Source organism: Balaenoptera acutorostrata, chromosome 2, assembly GCF_949987535.1.
Source record: "Balaenoptera acutorostrata chromosome 2, mBalAcu1.1, whole genome shotgun sequence".
NCBI classification, from domain to species: domain Eukaryota; kingdom Metazoa; phylum Chordata; class Mammalia; order Artiodactyla; family Balaenopteridae; genus Balaenoptera; species Balaenoptera acutorostrata.
In genome coordinates this window covers 138,428,275-138,456,151 of record NC_080065.1, presented here as the reverse complement: position 1 = coordinate 138,456,151, position 27,877 = coordinate 138,428,275, and the positions used below count along the sequence as shown (strand labels likewise).

Below are 27,877 nucleotides of genomic sequence, written 5' to 3'. Positions count from 1 at the left end.
AAGCTCCTGCATTCTGACAGGGACAGAAAGAACTGCAAAATAAAATGTAGCTCCCTCTTTTTGTTAAATCTTTCAAAAGCTTCCTTCCTTAGTTTCTAACTCTATTATTACACCCTAATCACAAACACTCTGAAGGAGGGGGTCAGTTCCATGCAGCAGCAGGCTAATTATGTGGCGGAATTTCTAAAAATTATCATCTTATAAATTGCTTTATTCCTCTGAAGGGGGAAGAAAGACACACACCACATACTCGACTATGTTTCAGACTGAATTAATTAGTAATTTGAAGCCTAATTATCAACTAATCTGTTGGAACATGCAAGTCTTTTGTATTTGGATGGTATATGCAATTTGCATCCTATTAGTTGGCCGTTGTAAGGATTTGAGAGCTCATTAGGTCAGGGGGAAAAAAAAAAGAATGCAGATCAGAAGGAAACAGACACCCAAAGGGCTGACTTGGTGATGTTGTGACCGAGGAGTCACTTGGCAACAGATGGAGCCTGGTGATGTAATTACCTGAGGTCTTTCGGTGGCTTTGAGGCCACTGATGTGTAATTTCTGTCTTACTCTGGAGAGGTGATTATGCATGCCCCCAACCTTGCTCTGTGTATTCTCAAGCAGCAGGGTGCCCACGTGGTCTGTACTGAGAGATGTCCTGATGAAGTGGAAAAGGCATTGGGTGCTGCCCACTAACCCTGGTGCCAGGCCTAGCTCTATCACTGACTTGCTGTGTGACCCTGGCCAAGTCACACCATCTTGCTGGTTTGACTGCAAACAAATGTTTCCCTATAAGCAAATGAGACTTAGATAGAGCTGACTTCCAAAGTCCCTTCTAGGTCTAAGGATCTGGGATTCAAGGGGTGTCAAGAGCTTTCTTCCCTATGAAGTCAAAAATTTCATCCCCGCAAATGGTTTTTTTGTTTTTTGGGTTGTTTTGTTTTGTTTTGTTTTTTAAGATTTTTTTTGATGTGGACCATTTTTAAAGTCTTTATTGAATTTGTTACAATACTGCTTCTGTTTTATGTTTTGTTTTTTTGGCTGTGAGGCATGTGGGATCTTAGCTTCCCAACCAGGGATCAAACACGCACCCCTTGCATTGGAAGGCGAATTCTTAACCACTGGACCTCCAAGGGAAGTCCCTTCCAAATGGTTTTTGAGGGTGAAACTCTTCATTCCCCAAAAATCTTTGGACAGCCATCTGCCATTTAAAATGCAAATATCTCTGAGAAAAGTAGCATATATATCTATTAACAGCTGGGTCTAAATTAACCTATCGCAAGAAGTCCTTCTTATTTCCAGTCCTGACCCTGAAATATTAGGACAGCCAAGGCAAGGAAGTTTTGAAGGGGAAAGAAGGTTAAGCCAGGGATCTGAGGCTGGAGATCCACCCAGAGAGACAGAGCTTAAGAATTAGGCAAGGTGTTTTAGCTCCTGCCATTTTGACCTTTACATATACCCAGCCCCTGTGCTTTTGTTCTATTAATGATCTTTATTCCAAAAGCAAGTAGAAAATATCAGTCTCTTGTTCAATTAATAATTAATATTACTCACAGGAATAATCAACATAAAATAACATTGCTAAAACTGAGTGATATAATTTGTTATAGACAACAAGCTAAAAATCACATCTTAAAGGAAACACCGAAAATCATAAAGACAGGCCAGGATAATAAGCAAACTTTGTAGAAAAAGCTATCATTAAGGAAATCTGACAGTTGCTCAAACTGTCACACGGCAAAATTTGTTATTTATTAAAATTTGCTGGAAAATAAATAAAATTAAATTAAAAAAAAATTTGCTGGGAGATGCAACCACTTTGGAAAACAGTTTTGGAGTTTCTCAAAATATTAAACATAGAGTTGCCATGTATCCTAGTGATTTCACTCCTAGGTTTATGCTCAAGAGAAAAACTTGTAACAAATGTTCGTAGTAGCATTATTCATAATAGTCCAAAAGTGAGAACAACCCAAGTGTCCATCAACTGATGAATGGATAAACAAAATGGGATACATCCATATAATGGAATGTTATTTGGCAATAAAAAGGAATGAAGTACTGATTCGTGCTACAACATGGATGAACCTTGAAAACATTATGCTAAATGAAAGAAGCCAGTCACAAAGGACCACATATTCTATGATTCCACTTACATGCAACATCCAGAATAGGCAAATCCATAAGGATATAAAGTAGATTGCTGGTTGCCTAAGGCTGGAGGAATTTGTGGGGTGATGGGGAATCACTGCTAATGGGTATGGGTTTCTTTTGGGGAGTGATGAAAAAGTTTAAAAATGAGACTGTGGTGATGGCTTCACAATTCTGTGAATATATATAAAACCATTGAACTGTATACTTTAAATGGATGAGCTGGATGGCATGTAATTAGCTCTTTAGAAAATAAGGCAGGCCGGGCTTCCCTGGTGGCGCAGTGGTTGAGAATCTGCCTGCTAATGCAGGGAACACGGGTTCGAGCCCTGGTCTGGGAAGATCCCACATGCCACGGAGCAGCTGGGCCCGTGAGCCACAACTACTGAGCTTGCGCGTCTGGAGCCTGTGCCCCGCAACGGGAGGGGCCGCGATAGTGAAAAGGCCCGCGCACTGCGATGAAGAGCGGTCCCCGCACCGCGATGAAGAGTGGCCCCCGCTTGCCGCAACTAGAGAAAGCCCTCGCACGAACCGAAGACCCAACACAGCCAAAAATAAATAAAAAATAAAAAAAAAGAAAGAAAATAAGGCAGGCCAAACAAAATTACATTTGGCTTTGGGAAAAAACTACTGGAAATATCAAACTTCATGATTAAAAAAGTAAGAGGAGCAAAAGATGACCCAGGAAAAACAGACTTGTCAAAAACGATGATCACAAAAGAAAACTCATAATTGTGCATGTTGCTAGGTAAAATTTAACATGTACAAAAAATTATGAGTCAAGTCTTCATACCATGGAAAATAATTGCACCCAATTAAAATAACTGCAGCACATAAAAATGAAAATAAAAATTTTCTTTAAAAGACAGCTTGTCTATGCCACATAAAAAAGGGAATAAAAACTAAATTGGCATAATATTGTTTATGCTGTAAAACTGTTTCTGGTTAAAGATCTGTCAGCGCTAGTATCATTATGATTTAAACATTTATATTTATAAACAGTAAAACTACCACTGGTGTCAAAATAGAGGGTCAAAACCAGTGGGGTCGAAACATTTTTTATACATTCAAAGATGTGGTGATTTTGTTCTTATCGCCAAGTGGCAGAGCCGATTAAAGCTGGAATTGTTATGACTGAGGAAGGCCTGCCCACCAGCACGATCTCTTCCAAGGAAGCTTAGAGGTTCACCTTGAGTGTGCTGTGGTTTGATAAGCAGGGATGTGAAAGGGAAAAGGCAAAGCTTGGAAGTGCCCCTCCCACCCACACCGTTCCCTCCAGCCAGGTACCACAGAAACAAGCCGGGCCCCAAACACAGAAAGACCCACCATTTGAGAGCCTGCAGTGTCCTCTACTCACCAGATTTGCAAGGATATAGTGGTAGCCAATGCCGTTCTTCTCCAGCTTTACAATCTACAAAACACAACGAGAGGGGATGCATTAATCATACTGACAATTAAAGCTACACCAACAATAACCAGCAATTAACACTGAGTACTGGAAATGTGCCCTGTCCTATCCTAAGTACCCAAACTACAATATCACAACCATCCAATGGTGGTGGCATTGCTGATGTCCTTGTTTTACAGATGAGGAATCGAGACTTAGAGAAGTCAAATAAACTCCCTGAAGTTACCCAGCTATTAAGTGCAGATGTAAGATCTGACATCAGTTTTGCCTGATTCCAGGGGTAGAGCAGTGTTATCATAACCCCAAGGTCCAGGCTAAAATGCTCACTTCTTTCCTTCTTCCATAAAGCCTTCCCATACATAGTGGGAATCTTATGTTGTATTGAATTCCTTGTGACTGTTATAACAATATCTGCTGCTTGGGTGGACGGATGGGTGGATGGGTGGAAGGATAGTCAAATGGGTAGGTGGATGATTCCACCCCAGTTCTTGAACTTCAAATCCTTGAATGGACCATATTCAGATACAGTTCCTTGTTTCCCTGAATTTTGCGCCTTCTTCCCTAAACCCGTTGGATACTCAGACATCAATGAGTCATTCAACCCGGAAGCTGGAAGAGAATGTCAGGATCATCTGGTCCGGCCCCTGACTGTACAGATGGGAAGTCCAGGCCCAGAGGGACGAAGTGGTGTACCAGATCGCACAGCAGTATGGTGGCAGTGCGAGGACAGGGACCTGGCTACTGTGAGCCTTTCCACATGATGCCTGATTCAGAGCCAGGGTCCCCAAACACCCGTCCATCTTCAGTGTGCAGACCATCCCTAATCATTGCAGGCAAGAAAATATTTGTAGAAAGAACTACCCAGCGGTTTGCTTGGGCACCCAGCCATACCACCCAGCAAGGAACAGCTAAGACCGCAGTCCTTGGTTTAGTCCTAGCTCAGCCTGCAAGTTAACTTGATCTATTTCTTTATTATTATTATTTTTTAATCATCAAATTGAGGTTAGTACACCCTGCTCAGTGCCTCTCTCCCCGCACTGTTGCAAGGACGCATAAAACACCTGAGAAGCCCTTGGGCTTCTTCTCTAACTGAATAAAATTTCAAGGTTATTAACACCCACATTCAGACATCTACTTAATTGGATGTATGTGCATAGCGGCTCACATATTTTTTTATGTAGGGAATAATTAAATGCAAGCACACACAATGAATGCTCTGAAGCAGTGGTTAGCCTGTGAAATTCCAGACTATGGAGCGCCAAGACTTTTGGGATGATAGTTTTATTAATAATTCTTCTTTACTTTTTCATTTTCTTGTCAAATGGTTTTTTGCTCTTTCAGCAATGAGATACCTTTATCAGAAACCTATTCAGCTTCTAATAAGCACAAAATAGCAAATAAAAGATAGTTTGAAACCCAATGCATCCAGGCAATGGATAAGAATAGTCCCTGCAGGATGAAATTACAGGTTGAAACATAGGAAACAGCCGATAATTAATGACTTTTGACCAATAAAAATCAGTAATTTCATATGGTTTGACCTAACACAAACTGTCCAGCCCATCTACTCACCTACCTACCTGATGGCCTAGCTTCCCTTTCACAAACATTTATTAAGTGCTTACTGTCTATCAAGCACTGTGCTGGAGATGTAGTGGAAAGTGAAACAAGCATGGTGCATGCTGTCCTGGAGGTCACAGTTTACTGGGAGGAGACCCATACTTAAACAGATGAAGAGATACAGGTACACAGGGTTACAAACTGAGAAAGTTGTTATAAAGGTAATGTACACTTGGAGTCCACTGCCTCTCTGAGCCCATCTCTTCAAAGCTCATTTCCACTGGATTGCCTTAATTCACAGTCTTTGTGTCTGGAATGCCCTTTCCCATTCTCTCTGATTATTCATAACCTTTATGGCTGAGCTCTAATCCCAACTACTCTGTAAAGCCTTCTCTGATTAACTAATTCACTCAACAAATATTTATTGAACATGGGCCACATGCCAAGCTCTACGCTATGTGCTAGGGACAAGCTATGAACAAATGAGGCAAGATCCCCAGGTCCTCATTGAGCTGAGTTGACACGCTAGCAGGGAGCCAGATGGTAAATATATAAACAGATAAATGGACAAGATTTCAGCAGGTGAAAAGCACTTTGAAGACAATACAACAGGGTAAGGTGATGGATGGCCTGGTCCTGGTGTCCCTCATCCATCTCTAACTCATTCTGAACTTAATGACTGTATTACATAATTAAGTGTCTTACATATTGATAAAGCATTATATTCTAATAACCCTGTTCCCTGCTCACAAACCTTCACTGGCTCTCCACTGTTTACAGAATGAACCCCAGACTCTTTGAGATGGTTTCCAAAGATGGTCACAATCATGGGTTCATCTCCTTTTCATTGTCTTCCAGTAAACAATTGACATCCTCCACTTGGCCTCTTAAGCCCCTCTGTGAAATTTGGCCCCTACATGCCCTCTGGGCCTCCCTACATGCTCTTACCTCCAGCTTAAAGGCTCTTTTCCAGTCAAAGGCTACCTGTAGATATCTAGACCCATCTCACATTTGGGATCTTAGAGCGTTCATTGATGCCCTATTCTTCGCATTCATTCAAAAAATATTTACTGAATACCTACTAGGTGCCAAGCACTGTTCAAGGCACTGTGGATGCAGCAGGGAAGAAAACAAAACAAAAATCTTAATAGAGCTTATATTCCAGTCGGGGCACTAGAGACTGAGACAGGCAGTTAATGCCCTATTTGGAATTTGGAATCATTGTCTTCCTCCTTAGGTTAGGCAGAACATTTGTGTTACACTGAAAAGATCCCAATTCCTGAGTGTGAGATAGTCTAGGATGATGCTGAGATGTCAGACTGCAAATCAGAAGATGTAACTTTTAGACTCATGGTCATTGTCACTAACTAGCTGTCTGAACTCAAGACAAATCATTCAACCAATATGACCATCAGTCATCCCATCTGTGAAGTATGAATGCAAATGGTAAATCAGGTGATTTGTAAGATCCTTTCAGCATTTGGTCTTACTTTTCAGAATAGAAGTATCCATCGATTAAAAAAGTTAATACACTGCAATCTAAAATATTCATGCAAACAAGTTTCTTCCTTCCCAAACACAAGTTTGTCCTTTGACAGAGGGGGTAGCTATAGACAGCACATGTGCTGAAAGTTGCATTTTTAAAAAGTTGGGCCCTGTAGCCCGACCAAGATAGATTTGACTTCCTGCTTTCCTTCTATGTGAAATCCCAGGCAAGTGTAATCTCTTGTTTCTTCATTTATAGAATAGGGGATCTAATAGAAGCTGTTTTTATAGAGATGATGTGAGGATTAAGTGGAATTATACATGGAGAGAGCTTGGCATAGTGTCTGGTATATGGTAAGCACTCAGAAAATAGTAGTACCAACAGCTTTATCTCTACTATGGAATAATGCAGCAGGAGTTATCAGTCTTTAAGAATACCAGCTTATCATTCAACACTTTCTCTACCTCCTATCTCATCTAATCTTTTTATCAGCTTTGTAGAACAGGGGCCTTCATTCCTATTTTACAGATGAGTACACTTATGCCAAAGAGGGAGTGACTCAAGAAAGCAGTATCATACCCACAACAACTTGAATGAATCTCCGGGGAATTATGCCAAATGAAAAAAGCCATATCCCAAACATTACATACTATGTAATTCCATTTATATCACACTCTTAAAATAAGAAAATTACAAAAATGGAGAACAGGGTAGAGAGTGCCTGAGGAAGGGAAAAAGGGAGAGAGGGAAGCCAGATGATGACAAAAGGGCAACACAGATGATCTTTATGGTGATGGAAATGTTCTGTACCTCGAATGTATCAATGTCAATGTCAATTTCCTGGTTGTGATATTTCACTATAGTTGCTATAGTTTTGTAAGATGTTACTATTGGGATAACTGGATATGCGGTACATGGGATCTCTCTGTATTATTTCTTACACACGCATATGAATTTGTATCTCAGAATTAAAAGTTGAACTAAGAAAACAAAGCAAAACAAAAGAAAACCAGTACCAGTTGGCACTATGAATAGCTAAAATAGGTAAATCCTTACATATATCACTTCCCGTGGGGCAGGCTCTATTCTAAGTGCTTTACATGTATACATAGATTCTTCTAACCCTCACAAGAGCTCTCTAAAGGTAGTTATTATCATTATTATTATTATTATGCCCATTTTATGGATCAGGAACCTGAGATGTAGAAATGAAAAACCTGGCCCAAGATCACAGAGCTAGTAAATGTTAGAGCTGGGGATGTGAATCCCAGGCAATCTGGCTCCAGGGTCTCTACTTCTAACCAGTACTCTATTCTGCTTTACTTAACTAGAATTCCAGTCGCATGACTCCAGCTCAAAAAACTCCCATCTCAATGGAAACAATTTTTGCTGGTTTCTCTCTCTGGGAGGGAAGCCAGATCCACACTTTGTAAAGTAGAACACAGAGTTAAAGCCTCAAAGAACCCCTGATTTTCAAAATCTCTCCTATTCAGTTCCCGAGGCCTCTGAGCAATTGCTGAGCTGGTGCTGAGATTCCCTGTGGGAGCCCCAGGGGTCTTGAGGGCCATTAACAAGCTCTGTCCTGTTGTCAAGTACCTAAAACTGCCATCTTTAATTGTATAGCACTGTTCAAAAACGATTGCAAAATCTACTAACTTGCTAGCTCATCTAAATACACAAATGTAATTTAAAAAGACAAGTGACCTATTCAATGACACATGCTTTACTTCTGAGAACTGGAGGAACCGTGGCTTAGAGATGTCTGGCTAAAGACTACTGAGATTACAGTGCCCTTTCTTGGAATGGACAATCAATTAATTGCTCAGACACATGGATGTGTTCCAGGAAAGGGAGGTGCCTGGTGCCTCCTTGGACTCAAAACTGGTCAGTGGGCCAAATGGATGAGAAACCAAATGCTGGACCAGTGGGTGACAGAACTCAGAGCTGAACCCAGGAATCTGGCTCTGCAGGTTGTGATAGCACTTCACAAACTCTAACATGCAATGTGTTTTGCTTTTGAACAAGAAAAGGAAGCACTGGCGGTAAGTTTTTGGTTAACTGATCCGAGAACCATTTGAAGTCCTGCGTGAAGGCTCCCAGTGTTTGCGCTATTTCATAACATTCCAGAATTAAATTGTATGAATTACAGAACGTGAGAAGGCAGGCCTCTGGTTTCACCTAGTCAAGAGCTCTCTTTGTAACACCAAAGGCAAATGGTCACCCAGCTCGCTCACGAGCCATCCCCCAGGCCCACCCGGAGGGCGCTTTGCTGCACTCACTACCTGGCCCAGGATAGCACTGAGGCGCTCGGATTCACAATCCACCACCACCAGCCGCTCCTTTTTCTTCTCCAGGTCCTGGAAGAGCATCCGGTATCCCTCCTCTGTGGTTGTCAAAATGTTGACGGCTGTCACCTGCCAGTTCTTCTCGGCCGCTGTGTCTAGGACTTTCTGCAGGACGGACAGACCTGGAGGTCGGGTGAGTAGGACAGAGAGGTGGCAATCAGGATCCACAGGCATCACCCCACTTCCGCCAACCCCGCTCCTCCACTAAACTCAGCTCCAACTTGCTCTTTGCAAGTCTGAGCTCACCGAGGTCAGGTTCTGCGTCTGTTTTGTGTTTCCGTTTGCAGAACATAGTACGCAATAGAGTTAGTGATTAAAAATCGAATCTGAGGCTCAAATCCTGACGCTACAGTATACTAGTTAAATGGTCTTGTATGGACTAATTCACCTCGCTGAAATTTAGTGTCTTCAGTGGTAAGATGGTGATGTTAATAATGTCCACCTCGCAGTGTCATCATGAGGATTGAATGAGAATGTCTCAAGCATGGCAAGGGTTTTATAAACATTGATTACTATTAGGTGTTTAGTAACTGCTTATTAAATGTGCTAATCTGATATCTAAACAGCACCTAATAATTGTCAACCACGTTTACGAATGTTCAATATATCTCAGTACCTAGTGCTTTGCCTCTCACACAGTAGGTATTTAATCAATGTGTACTGAATTAAGCTACTCTCTTCTGATTTATAGCTAAATGATAGAGGAATCCATTACTCAATACTGCTTTGTTTCATCTTTGGGACATAGATGGTGTATTAGTTTCCTACTGCGGCTGTAACAAATTGTTGTAAACACAGTGGCTTCAAACAACACATTTATCATCTTATACTGCCAGAGGTCAGATGTTTGGAATGAGTCTCCTTGAACTAAATTCAAGTTATTGGCAGGGCTGTGTTATTTTCTGGAGGTTCTAGTGGAGAAATTTTTCTTGCCTTTTCTGATTCTGGAGGATGCCCGCTTTCCTTGGCATATAGCCCCTTCCAGCTTCAAAACCAGCAGTGACTGGTTGAGTCTCTCACATTATACTCTGACCCTGACTCTCTGCCTTCAACTTGCACACTTAAGGACCCTTGTGATTACACTGAGCTCACCCAAATAATCCAGGATAATCTCTCTGTTTTTTTTTTTTAATTAATTAATTTATTTGTTTTTATTTATGGCTGTGTTGGGTCTTCGTTGCTGTACGGGCTTTCTCTAGTTGCGGTGAGCGGGGGCTACTCTTCCTTGTCGTGTGCCGGCTTCTCATTGTCGTGGCTTCTCTTGTTGCGGTGCACAGGCTCTAGGTGCGTGGGCTTCAGTAGTTGTGGCTCGTGGGCTCTAGAGCGTAGGCTCAGTAGTTGTGGCGCACGGGCTTAGTTGCTCTGCAGCATGTGGGATCTTCCCGGACCAGGGCTCGAACCCGTGTCCCCTGCATCGGCAGGTGGATTCTTAACCACTGCGCCACCAGAGAAGCCCATCTCTCTGTTTTAAGGTCAGTCGATTAGCAACGTGAATTCCATCTGTAACCTTAATCCCTCTTGCCATTTAACATAACATATTCACAGGTTCCAGGAATTAGAACACAGATGTCTTTGGCGGAGAGGGGAAGGTCATTATTCTGCCTGCAACAGATGGTTATTTCATATTTCACTCTTGCATTATCAATCTTTTGCACATATATCATTTCTGTCTTCCTATAACATTGCTAATCCCTCCCATAGTGACCAATATGGTGCCTGGCATAAAGAATCATCTGTAGATTGATTCTGTTGTTTCTTCCTTTTTTTTTTTTTTTTTTTTTTTAAGTATAAGGTTGGTGTGCTTAAGTCTCACATTTACTGAAAGTTTACTATGTGTCTGGCATTGCTCTGTTAGCTTTCCTGTCTTCAATTCACTTAATTCTCCGAGGTAGGTACCGTTATGTGGAAATGGAGGTTCAGAGAGATTTAGTCATTGGCCCAAGGCCACACAGCTAGCAAATGGCAGAACTCTTGAGTTCAGAGTTGTGAGGTAGGCGGAGCCCCTTTGAGTATGGGCGCTTTTGCTGACTGACCCCAGAGATGATCCTCTATAATGAAAGTTACATTTTTCTGCCTTTGCCACTTCCAGACCTCAAGCCTCATTATGCCACAAAACTGACCTGAAATAGCCCTTCTGCAGGTCATCCTCATAATGGCTGCTTGTCTGAGAAGGGAAATCATTAAAATAGAGAGAAGGGAAAATCGAAGAAAATAGAGTGCTTCTGGCCTCTCCTGCCAACTAATTCTCATTGAATAACGCCTGCCTAACTCTTCCTGAAAAACCATTTCAGAAACCACTCTCCTATTCAAAAGTCTTCTAAGCCTCCCTAAAGGCAAACTTCTATAAAACCTCCTTTTTGCTCAGTGCAAAATTCCTGTGCCTTACTTTCCAGACCTTGTATGACCCATTTATTTATTTACAATAATGACTGAGTTCTTATAGGACTATTTAGTATACCAGGGGAAGGTAGGACAGTACAATAGAAGAAACACAGGAGTTAGAAAAAAGAAGAGAGTTTCCATTTAGAAGGTCAGGAAGTAGAGAAAGTGGTGTTCCAGTAGGTTGCAAAAGAAAGGAAGAATTTGCATATGTAGATTTGAGAAGGGAAGTGCATCCCAGAAACTGGAATTGTCTGAGTCAAGATGCAGAGAAGAAAAAAAGTATTGGAAACGTTTAGAAAATGAAATGGAAAGTTCAAAATTTAGGTGGAGGCAGAATTAGAAAGGCCTGGGAAGGTTGATACTGATGCTGGTGATGATGATGATGGCGGTTAACATATATAGAAGACCCTGCGCATTGATTATGTTGTAGGCACTGTACGGACCCTTTCTAGTCATTGTCTTATGCAGTCCTCACAACTATATGAGGTAGAGACTGGTTTTATCTTCATTACAGAGATGAAAAAACGAAGGAATAGAGAATTTTATCCCCATTACAGAAGTGGTTGAACTGAGGCAGAGAGAGCTTGCCCAAAGTCAAACAGCTGGAGAGGAGGGAACATAGAATTCAGATCCAGGTCTGCCTGACTCCAGAATCTATGCTCCTAAAAGCCATGCCATGAGCTGTGAGCCATTCAACTGAGGTCCTTGGACTCAGGAGCCATGGAAACTTGGTAAGCTGTAGAGTGACATGGGGCGTTAAGACGGTTATTCTCTCAAAGGACGTGTTTCCACGTGTGAGTTATAGATTAGTTACCAAAAATTCAGTTCACAGACATAAAACATTTCTGGATCATTCCTCCATGATCCCTGCCTTTCAAGAAGACAGAGAGGCACCATTCTTCTTCCTGCTGATAATTTTCTCTTCATCCCTCCACAATCCCCCTCCCCTAACCCCTGGCTTACCCCGGTCAGCATCATAAATGTAGACAAATTTTTGCCACTTGTAATGGTCGATGATACTGATGAGGGCATCCTGCAGCTCGGGACGCAGCTGAAGGACAAACTGGTTGGATGTGTCAACAGGAAAGCTCGGTGTAATGAAGCAGACGTGGAGGGCCCCGCAGAAGGAGGTCAGCATGTTGACAGTCCTCCGTTCATAAAACCCAAAGATGGCATAGACTCCTTTAGAGAACTGGGAACAGACTGGAAGAGGAGAAGAGAAAAATTAATGGATAGAAGATACTGCAAACATGCTGTCAGGTGGCTCTAAAACTAATTCATCCACTAGTCTATCCATCCAACCCATCATCCATCTATTATCTAGCCATCCACCCATCCAACCAATCCATCACTCCATTCTTTCAACCCACCAATCTATCCAACTGTCCATCCATTTTACCCATCTATGCATCCGTTGACCCAATCATCTGTCCAACCCACCCATCCATCTGTCGAATCCAGTGTTTATTAGGTACCAATTCCATACCAAATGTTGTCATGGTTATTAATTATAAATGTATGCAAAGCTGTTTTGTATGCTCTTTCACTTTATCTGTACAATGCCTTTATTAAGTCATTAAAAGGATGGCTGGGTCATCTTTTAAAGGGGAAAACCAAGGCTCAGAAAGTTAATGAACATGTCCAAGGTAGGACAGCTAGACCATATCTGAGTTAGGCAGGTATCTCGAACCCAATCCAGTGATCTGTCTATGACACTGCCCATCACGTCGAGGCAAAGCATAATAAGATGCCTTAGGAAGAAGGTCTGTCAGCTTGCTGCTGATAACACGTTTAAGAAAACAAGGGTTGATTTTCCCAGCCAACCCTTAGTTTTCAGTGTACACTTCTCTGCTGATGTTCATCTTGTGTTTGTACATCCTCCTGGCTGATTTTTCAGCCCCCCGCCCTGCAGTGTATCCATCCAACCCATCATCCATCTATTATCAGTGTACACAGTAGTAGCTTAACTGTGTGAACATCCTCACAGGAGCTATTTTGTAAGATCCCAGTGCAGTTACCAGTACTGGTTTGTGTTCGGTTACACTGCTGGTTAGAATATAATGCTAAAAAGTCCAAGGTTATGGGGCTAAGTCCATGTAATTCAGCTACTAAACTTCATTATAATATGTGATACAGGATAAGGGTTCATAGACTTTGCCCCAGTCAAGTGATCAACCCCAATGCCATCCCCAGTGCCTGAAAATTACCATCTTGATACGGATGGTGAGGAGGACGAGTCATCCTCATCACAGTAACAGTGTTTTAGGATGTTTGCCATATATGTTAAGCTGTTCTCATCACAACCCTGTGACTTTGGTATTATCAATTTTCTTTTAAGATGATAATGCTGATATTCCTAGATCCTCTGCTCTCTTTACCATATCACCTGCTTCCATGACCCCGTAATGCCTTTGTAGATGGGCTCTCAAATTATGCTTCATGAACATTGCCCAAATGTGTTCCATGAACATTAGCCCCACAGGATGCTCCTTAAAAAAGAAAAAGCTTCTTTGCTCAGAGAAATTTGGGAAATGGTGCAAACCCCATCCTCCTCTTGGAGTTTCAAACTGCATACCAGCTACATAAAAGATTGACAGGAATCCTGTTCAACTTTAACCCAGATTTTGTCAAATCCATACGCCCCCAGGACCCTTTGTTGGTGAATGCTTTTTAACATGTTGCTGATGCACTGGGCCACGCTGCACTAAAGAATGCCATTAGCCACTGGGACCCAGTTGCCTGCTGAGTCTCAGTTCTCAGTCAGTCCCTAGACCCTCCCTTCATGTCCCTGAAAGATAATCTCTTAAAGACTGTAATGGAACCATAGAAGTCATCTGTCTAACTTCCAGGGTAACCCAGCATACCATCTACTGGAAACCTGGCAGGTGCCCTTTACTCTGTGTGTGTGTGTGTGTGTGTGTGTGTGTGTGTGTGTGTGTGTAAATTTAATTTTTATTTTATATTGGAGTATAGTTGATTTACGATGTTGTGTTAGTTTTAGGTGTACAGCAGAGTGATTCAGTTATACAAATACATATAACCATTCTTTTTCAGATTCTTTGCCCATATAGGTTATTACAGAATATAGAGTTCCCTGTGCTCTAGGGAACAAGTAGATCCTTGTTAATTGTCTATTTTATATATAGTAGTGTGTATATGGTAATCCCAAACCCCTAACATCTGCTTGCATACTGAATTACTGGGCATGCACTGCTTCTCAAGGTGCCCAGTCCATTGACTGACCACTCTTTGAAACCAGAACCTCATATGCCTGCTCTTAACCCACTCCACAGCCCTCCTGGTATCCAAAGGTGGCCCTCATGGACTTCAGCTTTATGGCATTTGGTTTTCGGAAGTGATGTTCATCCTCCACCTAGAAACCAGAGGGATCCTTTTATTTAAAAAAAACAAAAAACAAAGAAAACACACTGTTTCCCTTCCTTGTGCAAAAACCTCTTAAAGATTTTGCGGTTTCCCACTGCACACAGGAAAAAAATCCCCAAACATCTGACCATGACTCAGAGCCAGAGTTACCTGTCCCTTTGCCCCCTCCTACCTCACACCACTGCCCTCGCTCCCTGCTCTAGCCGCCCTGGCCTTTGTTCTGTTCCTCCGGCCTCCACACTTGTTCTGCCCTGGAGACTCTGCCCTCCACCTGCAGCGCTCTTCCCTTACTTCTTTGCAACGCTCACTCCTTTTCAGCAATTTTATCTCAACTCAAATCTCACCTCCTTGAACAGGACTTCCTTCATCACCTCCTCTAAATAGTGATTCCACCCTCCCCTCAACCCTCTATAAGTCTCCATCACATCCCCCTGTCTTATCTTTCATACTTGAATTATTATTATTTGAAGGTGTTTTCTTTTTTTTACATGTATGTATCTGTGACTGTTCCGGTCAGTGTTAACTCCCTAAAAACAGGGGTCTTATTTATGCCCCAAAGCCAGCATAATGCCTGGGACATGGTAGGTGTTTAGTAAATGTTTGCTGAATGAATGATGAGTGCTTGATGAGAGCACTGCACTAGGGGATGAGGAGGAGCCGTTGGGTCACCCTGGACCTCTTCCTCCCCTGTTCTGGGTAGGCGTCTCCTGAAGCAGCTATTTATCCTTTGCTACTCACACTCTTTTCTCTTTCACCCTAACGAGGACACTCCAGCCACTTGCAGCCGACAACAGGCACTGTCTTTTAAGTGTCTATTGTAATTGCCAGAATCAAGATTTCCATAAATACGGATTTCTCCACCAGGAAGCATACACTGTATATTATTCCCCCTGTGTTAGATATAGATTTGTCAAAAAGTACCATCCATCTTACTGGGTGAGGTGTGTATGGGGAGCACAGAAACCCCGTTAACATATTATAATATGCTCTCTGCGGTATTTTTAGGATCTTTACTTTCCATGCTGCAATGAAATCTTATCTGGTGGGATATAAATCTCATGTTCCCGATCTATTCCCTGACGGCATCTACTTGGTTTCACACCTTTAGTTGGGTCTCTGGGGCCCTCGTGGCCAGTGTTTCTTGCTGGAACTTTAGAAGTAGAAGAGGAATGGGTAAGATGGGGTGGAAGAAGTGGGCGCAGATAGGCACGATCGAATCCTTACACACACGGAAGCCAGGATGTTTCCCCCATCCTTGAATTATCTCCCTATTTTTCCCTTCTGCAAATCTCTTTTCCCTTAAACTGAGTGTGTTATCCTCTAAGGCTAAGAGGGTACGTTTAACCACTGCTCCCTAAAAGAGCATGGCTTGGAGGTAACCTGGCCTGGATTTACTCAAGTGGACCCTGGCCCGCCTAGTTGCTCAGCATTTGACCTTCAATCTGGCTCCTCATTTCAGCTTAGCCTGAGCAGCAACAGCGAGGGAGAGGGAGAGACTAAAAGTCTGTAGGCCCCAAGGCCTGTGGGAGAATGCATAATTGGTTACACGTTCAGAAATATAATTAGTTGTAGCGCATTTCTTTAAATCTGTCACAGTAAATATTCAGTTAGAAAAGATAACTCGATCTTGTAGAAAAAGTACTAGATTAGATGCCAGAAGACCTGGAGGATTCTCTTTTTGGTTTTATCACAGCACAGTATTATGTGACCTTGAGCCAATCTCAGGCTCTCCCTGCGCCTCAGTTTCCCATCTGTAAATTGGTGCTTTGAACTCCATAAGAGTTAACATCCCTTCAAGCTCCAGCAGTCTACGTTCTAGTCTAATTAGTTGAAAAATATTCACTGATTGAGCACACTTTGGTTATTTGCTGGTCAGACTCGTAGCAACCTCCAGTGCAGGTTTTCAAACCTAGAAATCAGATAAAAGGCTCTGAGTTCTTGGATCCGATTATAATAGAATCCTAGCACTAAATCTAGATGCATTCAGAGTCTTGAGTTGTCTTTAAGATACAATTTTGAATGTGATAGGTGAGTTAGTTACCTAGTAGAGAGTAGATGAGAGAAGGCAAATCAGAAAGGGGTCTAGAGATGGAGCCTTGTATTGTCAGGTACAGCAAGCCTGAGGGGAGAAAAGGGAACACTGAAAAGCAGCCTTGCAGCCCTGCTGTGTACTGGTCCAGTCAGACTCTCAGGCTGACAGTGAATCAGAGTAGGTGGAACTATGTGTGTGTCCTCCATTTAAGACAGCAGTGGTGCATGTGGTTCCTCTGATAGTAGCAATTAGGAGCTGACGTTTGAGCACTTACGAAGTGCCAGACATCGTGCCAAGGACATTCCCGTGCACTGACTTCTTTCCTCCTGTGAGGTAGCTTACAAATTGGGAAGGGCAGGCCCAGGGCCAGCACAATGCAAAGCTGAGTTCTGAACTCCACCAATCAGGCCACAAGGCTTGAGCTCTTGACTTCTGTGATATGCCGCCCCTTCCCTCCCTCCAACAATATTGGAAAGAAACAGTCATGGCATATGGGACAGCTTCAGCTTCTAGAAAATCCTCTCAGGTAGCACTCTGCCTTCCTCTGTTGCCAGATCAAGAAGCATTACTGCATTAGGGTCTGTTGATATTAAAACAAAACCTAGAGACTGTCATACAGAGTGAAGTAAGTCAGAAAGAGGAAAACAAATATCGTATAATATCGCTTACATGTGGAATCTAGAAAAATGGTACAGATGAACTTACTTGCAAAGCAGAAATACAGACATGGATGTAGAGAAGAAACGTATGGATACCAAGCGGGGAAGGGGGGGTGGGATGAATTGGGAAATTGCGATTGACATATATACACTACTATGTATAAAATAGATAAGTAATGAGAACCTACTGTATAGCACAGGGAACTCTACTCAGTGCTCTGTGGTGACCTAAACAGGAAGGAAATCCAAAAAAGAGGGGAAATATGTATACGTATAGCTGATTCACTTTGCTGTACAGCAGAAACTAACACAACATTGTAAAGCAACTATACTCCAGTAAAAATTACTAAAACAAAACAGAACAAAAGTGGGTGGTGCTCGATGCATTCCCCTCTAGTCCCTGGGGATCATGCAGAGCGTATACACACATCTGTTCTTGTATTGGTCCCTACATGTGTCCATCCACCCATCCATCCACCTCTTGACATCCAGCATCTACCACTCGTGAGACTCTGTGTTAGGCAGTGGACATGCAGTGTTGAAAAGGGCAAGCCCCAACTTCGACGTCACCTTGACAGTGGGAGAGGCCGACACCGAACCAGTCAATTACACTTACCCATAAGTGCTGTGGCAGGGATGAGGTCGGGGCTCAGGCAGAGACACCTAACCCCAGCCTTTGGGGACGTCAGAGAAGGCTTCCAGGAGGAAGTGCCAGCTTTGACAGTGAAAGATAACTGGGGATCAGCCAGGGGAGGGAGTTTGGAGAGTGTGGTGCAGTTGCTTGCGCGTAAGGAGTATTTCAGGTAGAAGGGAGAGCGGCAGCAAAGACCTGGCAGAGAGGAAAGCCATCGCACATTCAGGGAACCCTGCCGGAGTGTCAGATTCCAAGGTCCCTGCCTCTAAGAGATTCTGTAGCGGAATGTGTCCAACAATCAGAGCGAGTAAAAAACGAGGCCAGGAATTCCCTCTTGGGGAGGCAGGAGGGCAGGCACCGGCAAGGGCAGGAAAACCCACGCTCTGCAAGGTGCGGGCTGTCCAATTCCATCATCGCTTTGCTCAGACCTCTTTGATAAGCACTCCTGGTTAAGGCATCATCCACTTAGTATCAATAAATCTCCCAGCCCTGGGCACTCGCCCTGACAGCTCTCGCCCAGGGAGGGAACTCCTGGTATTAGCAACTTCTTTTTTATTGTCACTTCATTTAAGGCCTCTCACACCGACATTCCTCCTTGGCTCCTGGCTGCAGTCCCTGGAAATGTGGTAAATAGTGGATAATGAGGTGACAGGATGGCTTCATTCTGGGGGAGGCAGATGGAAAGTGTGTGTGTGTAGGTGGGGGGACTTTTAGACACTCATCCTGCTTCTCCAATAATTCTATCCTTACAGGTGGGAATGACATTCTTGCTCTGACTCTAACCTTGTGACGTCAACTGTGCTTTATTTCTGTCACTCAGAGGGCAATAAGAGTGTCCCTCCATCCCCTTACACTCTCTTGCATCCAAGATCTGGTAGTGACATGTAGTGAATTACCATAATAGATATAAATTGTCCCCATCTCCTCTAAAGAACAATTATTTAGGGTTCTGAGACATGTCCAGGGCTTCTTTATCATTTACTAGATAAAACATTATTGTTCATTTGTTAAACCAACAAATATTTTTTGAGCACCAGAAACTAATATTGCCAGAAAACTGGGATGCAGGGATGACACAGACAGGTGTGTCTTCTGCCTTCTCAGAGCTTAGGCAAGAGTTCTAAGTTTTATTTTTTATTTATTTATTTATTTATTTGTTTATTTATTTATTTATTTATTTATTTTTGGCTGTGTTGGGTCTTTGTTGCTGCGCATGGGCTTTCTCTAGTTGTGGCGAGTGGGGGCTACTCTTTATTGTGGTGCGCAGGCTTCTCATTGCGGTGGCTTCTCTTGTTGTGGAGCATGGGCTCTGGGTGCCTGGGCTTCAGCACCTGTGGCTCGCGGGCTCTAGAGTGCAGGCTCAGTAGTTGTGGCGCATGGGCTTAGTTGCTCTGTGTCATGTGGGATCTTCCTGGACCAGGGCTCAAACCCATGTCCCCTGCATTGGCAGGCGGATTCTTAACCACTGCGCCACCGGGGAAGTCCAGTAAGTTTTAAATTAAGGGAAAGAAAGGTTATTTTGAGAGTAATAAGGGGATTAAACATTGAATAAGTGGTCATAACTACCATTATAGCCAGTGTTTACTGAGCACTTACTACAGGCACGCACAGTGCTAAGCACCTGTGTCAATATCCAGGTAGAGGGACCAGTTTATCCAAAGGCAATGAGGTAAGAGAGAGGAAGGAACCTTAGAGAAACTCCAGAAAAGCCAGTACAACTAGGGTGGGGACTGTGGCACAGAGTTGGGGGGGGGGACGGCGACCAGATTGCCAAGGGCCTTGCCAGGACTAGAGAAGTTAAGCCCCTGAGTCTCGTGTCCATGTTGTATTTCCTTTGGCTTTGGATTCATCTCAGCTTCATAGGGCTTCTCTTCACCCTGGCCTTGGAGCCCAGTTGGGACAGGGCAGCAGAGGGAGATGCGGAAGAGGAGACATCCTCCCCTGCTCAGATTCGTGCATTTATTATGAAACATGAGTGTTAATTACCAGGCACTGAAAGCCACTGAGATGTGACACGTTATATGAGGCTAAGTATTAGATCAAGGCTGGGCTCAGTGGTCCTGGAATTAGACTCACCTTGTGGGCTGACATATGAAACCAGGGACAGCGGAAGGACAAACAGACTGAGAGATTGTAGGTTCTGCTGGAAAACTCTTCAGGTGCCTGACATGGTTCTGGAAAAGTAAACGCAAAGAAGCAAATCTGGGACCATGAACAAGCCCCTTTTTCTCTCTGGGCTGCATTTTCCCCATCTGGACAATGAAGTTTACACTAAATCAGTGTTTCTCGTGTGTGTGTGTGTGTGTGTGTGTGTGTGTGTGTGTGTGTGTGTGTGTTAAATACCTCCAATAAAACGCCTATACTCATTGGAGATGTCTAGTTCTATAGACAGGGAATTTCACTTTCTTCTATCTATCTACTCATCCACCCTTCCAACAAATGTTTACTGTGCACATGGTGTATGTTAGACAGCAGTGGTGCCAGTGGGATACAACACTGAAAACCTGTCGTCATGGAGCATAGGATCTAGAGAGGGGAGAGAGATGATATACAAATCAGCTAGATTATTTGGGATACTGTGTTACGAAGACAATAACATGGGATGATGTGAGAGTGACTGGAGGGGCTACTTTAGATAAGACGGTGAGGGAGACCCTCTCTGTGGCACTAACATTTAAGCTGAGAAAATGAACCATAAAAAGGAGCTGGCCAGACAAAGGGCCAGGGAAACAGCTTGAGGCAGAAGGAACAGAAAGTACAAAGGCTCTTAATAAGGTTCAGGAAAAGATTGAGGAGTCTGAGAAATAGAAAGCCAGGGTAGACATAGTGTAGGACAAGGGAGAAAAGCAGTAGAAATGAAGCTGAAGAAAAACAGATCATATAACTCTCTGAGTAAACTTAATACTCCCCTGAGGTGTATGGTACTTCCTGTATGGCTTGGGTACCTGCAGAGTCCTAGAACATCACCTTGGTCTGAGATGGTCAGTACTAGCTGATCTTACCAGACCTTTCAGCTCTAACATCCTATAGCTCAAGGCAATGGAGGAGATACAGTAGAGGGGAAGGTGGTTATGACTGAATGGAAAATGGGAAAGGGAACAGCTTCTGACTCAAGTGTAATGGGGCTGCAAAAATGGACCAGTGAGTTCATCAGGTTCTAGTGTAGATGCTGCTGTTCTTGGATGCTTCTTGGCTTGCTTTAGGTTCTGGGCCTTTGCCCATGCTCTTGTTCCAGCCTGCACAGCCTTCCTGACTTCTGCCTTTTTCCTCTCCAAATTCTTTCCATTCTTTGAAAGTTCAGCTCACATGCCACCTCTTCTGTGAAGCTCTCATGCCTCCCCATTTCTAACTGTAATCTAAAGGTCTCCATTGCTCTCTTAAATGTCCTTAGAAATTTATTACTCTTACAAATTTTTATCAAGGCCACATGTTTTATTAATGTGAGTTCTTTGACTGGGAACAGAAATTAATGCATGCTAACTGAAGACAAAAGAAGAAAGGATAGGGGGGACCCCCCAGCTCAAAGGCTGGACCTTAGAGAGACAGAAATTGCAGGAGCTCGGGGAATCTAGATGTGAGAATTTCACGGACAGTATCTTCAGAGTGTCACCGTTGCTCCAGCCATTTGTGATCACTGCTCCACACAGCTCGAGACTGGCCTTTTTCAGGTTAGGAGTCATCCCTTGGTCAAGGGAAGGCAGGGAAACTAGCTAATTATCTTCCTAAGGTTACTAAGGAAGTAATCTTACTAAGATGTCAGCCAAAGGAAAATGAGTACATTGTGGACAGAGAGAAGATGGATGTCAGGCATATCAAACCAACAGATATCTACTAAATTTCTATTTTCTAGTATTTTATAATATAAGTCAAAGTCTAAGACCATAAAAGAGCTCTGTAAATGTCACATGCATCTGAACACCAAGGTTAGGTAAGGAGTTACTTCTAATTCACTTGCTGTTGCCTGTCTCCTATGGGTTAGACACTGTGGAACAGAGTGGTGAATAAGATAGACGATGCCTCCGCCTTCATAAAGCTTATTTTATTCTTTACAATCCCTAGAGGGCAACACACAATGACTACAGAGTATTCCTGGTAAATGAGAGAATGAAGAATGAATGAATGCAGATCATTCACCTATATTAATCAATGGATACTATTCTTGACAGTTGACCTAATCTTGCTTCCATGGCATTTCTTGCATTGGGTGGACTCATTATTTTTCCTTTATATTATTAAATGACGTTTTGTGTATTTATATCTTTCATCCACAATTGAGGTGTAAGCTCCCTTGAAGGCAGAGGCCTTTCAACTCTGGTTTTTCTTGGTATGTACAATGCGATGTATCCTATATAGAGCTGGGCAGGGAATCAACATAAATGCTTGGTGATATTACTTGTTTCACAGTCTTCTAAATTTAGCTGACCATCTCACAACCATGAGCTTGGGGGGGGGTATGCATTATCCCCTGCCCCTTGTCCAAATTCCCCCTGCTTCAGCCCACTGAACTCTGTCACTCCCTGCATCTTAAGCCAGTAGAGAATGAGAGCTGTGCTCCTAGGCTGGCATCCAGAACCCAGGCAACCTTAATGTATTCCACGCACAACACCCAGTCTCCTTAGCCAGTGCTCCCTGGCAAGAAGGTTTACGTCCCATTACATAATTCAATCCTTAGGATGTCGAAAGGATTCAGAACGAGGGCATTTTCACCCTGCATAGCAAACTATGCAACCATGTAGTATTACAGGAAGAGGATCTTTCAGAGATAGTTCATATAATCACACACACACACACACACACACACACATATGTGTGCTGTCCTCCTTGACGTATCTCTTAACCCAAGAACCATCAAAGGGTCATAGATTGTTAGTGCTAAAAGGTACCGGATCTTGAGGGCCTATTAGCCTAGGGAAAAGCCTCCTAAGAGGCAGCTGTCTGCCCAACTCCACTTTGAAGTCTACAGAATTTACATGTGCTTGGAATATGCAAAACCTGATGTCAAGGGTGTCACTAGTCACAGGTAGAGCCTCCTGGAGACGTCAGCATACTGCAGACCTCTCACTACCTATCTGTTCTGGGTGACTGCGCCTACTTGGGAAAAATACTATTCTTCATCTTATTTATTATTATAGTTCCATCACCTATTGAGTGTTTACCATAGGCCAAAGCCTGTTCTAAGCACTACCATTTACTCCTCACAACAATCCTATATTTGTTTTTCCTATTTCACGCATGAGGAAGCTAAAGTTCAGGGCGATTAATTAATCTCTCACAAGTCATTCATGTGATAAGTGGCAGAGCTGGCATATGAATCCAGGTCAGTCCTCCTCCCTGGCCTGTGCCTTGAACCACACTAACTCTGTCCCCTGAAAGTCTGTCATCACAAACCGGAGCTTTCATTCCCTTGATGATAATATCAGCCAACACTGAGCACTTACTGTGTGCCTAGGATTACGCTATGTGCTTTCCATGAATTGCTCATTTACTACTATTTTAGTAGTATGGAGTAGGGAGACAGTTATTATCCCCATTTTATGGAGGAAAAACTGAGGCCAATTAACTTGCCCAAGGTCACATAGCCACAAAGTAGAAGGTTCAGCGTCCAAACACAGGAATTCCAACTTGAGAGCCATTGCTCTGATCCTCTATGCCAGGTGTCAGCAGCTTTTTCTGTAAAGGAACAAGTAGTAAGTATCTTAGGCTTTGAGGGCCCTGCAGTCTCTGCTGCAACTGCTCTGTGCTGTTTTTATAGCACAAAAGCAGCCAAAGACAATGTGTAAATAAATGAGTGTGAAACTTTATTTACCATGTAAAACTTTATTTACAAAAACAGGCATTGTGCTGGATTTGGCCTGTGGCCAACTCCTGCTCTATGCGATTCTGCTACTGGATGGCAAGAGAGATGAGATGCTGACATTTTGAGAGAGGTGATAATTGCTCATAGTGTATTATATGATTTTTAAATCTCTCACATCCATTTTCTCTTGTGAACACCCAGTAAGGTGGCTAGGGCATGACTGATGGCCCTTGAGCCCACATACAGATGAGGAACCAGGGATCCTATAGCTGGGGGATGATGGACACGGGTGTGAGCCCATGTCCCTCTTTCCATGTTTTGTGATTCTTCTGCAGTGGCTTTGGTTATTCACACTGCGGGGAGGGCAGGGGAAAGGAACCATGAGAGAGTCAAAGTCAATCACTGACATCCCGATGTGACTGAGGCTGCCGCTTGCTGCTTCAAAGCCCTACTGGTTTTGAAGCTCACGGACTGACTCCAGCTGAAGTGTTGACACAAGGACAGTCATACACCAAGTAGGTGGGGCGGGTCTGAGCTCCGGGCTCCTCTCCTGTGCACTGGCTGGCTTTGGGCTAGAGGAGGCTGTAACACTGCCTCATGGCTAAAGGCTTCTCTGATGAGATGGCAAGGGGGACCCAAGCTTTGAGAGGACAGGTGCTTTCAGAGGCTTATTTAAAAAGTGGATATGTACCAGGGGATGCACGGCATTGTGGGTGCACCCTTTAAGGCCAAGGCTCAGGCACGTGTAGGGGCTTAGTCAGGAGTGCTGAGTCAGGGGCTCGGTCTAAGGCTAGGGGAAGGGGCCGGACAAAGTTGGAACTTGGATTTGAGGCTGAGGTCAGGGCTCATTCTAAGGTTGGGTTCTGGGGTAGAGGTTAAGGCTGCCGACCAGGGCTGGGGTGAGTGCTTCCTCAGTCTCATTTGGGGGTAGGAGGTGGGGTTCACTGAAAAGCCCAGGTAGGGACTACATCTACCTAGCTCTGCCACTGTGCAGCCTTTGAGACCTGGCACAGTAACCAACTAGAGCAGAATAGATAAAAGCAAGGACACTAGCCAAAGGGAAGACGGTTATGGGAGAGACCAGCCTCATAGCTGCCTCTGCCTCTGGCCCGGTGTCCAGCCTGTGCCACCTACCCCCCTCATCACACAGCATCTTCTGCTGGTTCATGTATGAACTATCCCTGCAAGGAACACCAGGTAAATCATTCGGGAAATGAAGCCAGACTCGTCCTTTGACAATCTCGATTCCGTTCCCTGGGTGAGTGGGAAAAAATATTTTGTTTCTCATTTGCTATTCTTTTCCTATGAAAATCATGCATATAAATAGGTTTTCCTAAGCCAAGTGGCAAGCCTACAATAGACTGCACACTGTGAACTTTATTAGCACCTGTCCGTCAAGGCAAAGTTGCATGGAAATCTGCAGATGACTGCCTGAGGGTGCCCTATATCAGTGAAATTCATTTTTCCAGTGAGGGCGTATTTATTCACTGAGGAGGTGAAAGGACAGAACTGAAGGGTGAAATAAAGCTACAGAAACAAGAGTCCAGCTCTCAAAACCACACGACACCACCAGAAACCAAACTCTACCCCATCTGATCATCTGATATCTGAATTCACTCGTGACCCCTGCCCTTGGCTGATTTCTCGAGGTGAAACCTAACCAAGTGAGAGGTGGATACAGAAGAAAAGCTCAACCTGTTTTTTTTTTTTTTTTTTTTCTTTTCCTGCTCTTCTAATCCAGGTCTCAGAAAAGCACACTGAGAATAGCGAATTTTAAACAAATGCTCAACCGGTAGCGTCTTATTATGAACGTGTACTTGCCTTTCCGTCCTAACAGGGATGTGAAGGTCAATCGAGAATTTACTAATAAGGGCACTTTGAATTTTAAGGCTGCAAATTTTAAGCCCTTCCTACCTCTCCTATACCACATCTGCTCCCAGGCCACGCCCCTTCTGCCTCTGCTTCACACTGGTCTTTCTTTTACCTTTCAGGACAGTCCAAACGTTTTTGCCCTGGGGCTTTTGCACATGCTGTTCTCCCCTGGAAAGCTCTTCCAACCCTCTTCAAGTGGCTGACTCTTTATTCTTTAGGCCTCCGCTTTAGTGTTCTTCCTTCAGAGAGGCTTTCTCTATACTCTTGACCTTTTATTCTCTATAGCAGTACCGTGTTTATTTCCATCATAGCTTATCTCTGTCTTTAGTTATCCCCTTTAATGTTTTGTTCATTGGTGTAATTTCATTTCCCCCAGTATGGCAGAGATCATGACTATTTAATCTCCTGCTCTAGTCCTAACCTCTAACAAGGTGCCTGACACAGGAGAGGCACCAAGACATTTGCTTGGATGGAATGGATGAGTGAATGACTAAACAAGCTGCTAGTTCTACATATGACCTTAAGCAAGTTATTTCTCCCCTTTGGAGTTCATTTCCTCATTTGTAAAAAAAAAAGAAGAGTGAGATTCAATTAGCTCTAACACTCTTCCACCTCTAAAAATACACATTTCCTTATTTATCATTTTCCAGATGGGAGAGTTGAGGCCTGGAAGCACGCTGTCCAGCCCAGGGACTGGAACTCAGGTCTCCTAGACAACTTCCAATTGAGACTCTTTAGCAAAAGCCCAACTGCCTTCTCTGCAGAGACACCTCCCCCGCAACCAACTCCCCGGTATTTAGTTCCCTTTGTACCAAAATCTGAATCACTTTTCAAGGTTTCTCAAAACATGGGATGAAATGGCTCCTGCTAAGAAACAGTCCAGGCTCCTTGAATGCTACAAGAAATTCTGAGAATAGAAGCATTTCTTACTGTCCAGAGGTGTTCTCTTTGTATGTCCCCGCTCAATTAAGATCCAGGAGTGTGTGTAGGAGGGGAAAGGCTGAGATTCAAACTAATTCTGGGGAAAAGAGTAAGTGAGGAAGGAGAGAGGAAAAGGCACAGGCACAGATACAATGCAGAACTGCTGAGAGCATTTCAAGAAAGCATAAGCATGAAGCTACTGTACTATTTTTTTTGCTTGGGCATAATGCACCCACAGAGCTCCATGTGGGAGAGCCTCACTGGCCCCAGTCCACCCCCAGGTTCATTCCTTAACAGTCCACCAAACACTGGAGACTACGACCACACTGCTGTGTGCAGCAAACCATCTCCTTCTAGGTCTCTCTGCCTCTGCACGCATTCCTCACAAATGCCTCTCAGCCCCTGAAAAACTTCTACACATCCTTCAAGACCCCAATCACATGCTGACTCCAGCGGGAAGCCTTCCAACACTTCCAGAAAAAATTAATTACTTTCTCCTCTGAGTTTCTACTGTGCTTTCTTTCTTAGTATTATACTTATCTTGATATTCTATAATTTCACAGTTTTATGGCTGTCTTTTTCATCAGACTGTGAACTTCTGTAGGGCAGAGCTGGGTTTATTTTTAAAGTCGCACAGCCTAGCCCTGGTCTTGATATAGTAGATGCTCCGTAACTTGTTTGTTGAATACATTTTGGTTTTCTTACCTGTGAAGTGAGGGCAGTAATACCTGCCTTACTCTCTGTGAGATTACCCAAGACCTACATTCACTATAAAGTGTACACATGTCAGCCATCATCTTATTCAAATTGCACAACTCAAATATGACATGGACTGGACAGGATATTATTATTCACTTTATCCAGATGAGCTCCCAAGGGTTAAGAGGCTTGCTCTGAGTAACACAGCCAACAACTATCAAACTAGAGAAAGAAAACCAACTTGCTTGACTTCTGGGTTTTTTTCCCCCATCAGATCACAAAGGCCTTTCAAAAATTAGCTGTAAGTTTTGTCACGCTGATTGACTGACGAGAGAAAACATGGATATAAGTCCTTCTAAACATGCCACAAATGTATCTACTTACTTCCACTGCCCACTCCCCCTTCCCCTGGCTTAGTGGTGTGTCAGTCCTCACCACGCATAGAGTCAGCTCTCCGTACTTGTGGGTTCCACAACCATAGACCAACCAACCGTGGATTGAAAATATTTGGAAAAAAAATCCAGACAGCTCCAAAAAGCAAAATTTTTTTTGT

At 43.4% G+C, this 27,877-nt stretch overlaps 1 protein-coding gene across 4 annotated transcripts in view; it reads right to left on the bottom strand.

Moving 5' to 3' along the window:
- GRIA1 (glutamate ionotropic receptor AMPA type subunit 1) overlaps positions 1-27,877 on the bottom strand; it is a 316,336-nt gene that overhangs the window by 138,943 nt on the left and 149,516 nt on the right. For all 4 annotated transcript variants that reach the window (XM_007165498.2, XM_007165497.3, XM_007165496.3 and 1 more), the window contains exons 3-5: positions 12,290-12,529; positions 8,882-9,066; positions 3,503-3,556 (exon numbers count right to left, since the gene is read on the bottom strand). In XM_007165498.2, coding sequence (XP_007165560.1) covers positions 3,503-3,556; positions 8,882-9,066; positions 12,290-12,529 — 479 coding nt within the window. The remainder of the gene's footprint in view (positions 1-3,502; positions 3,557-8,881; positions 9,067-12,289; positions 12,530-27,877) is intronic.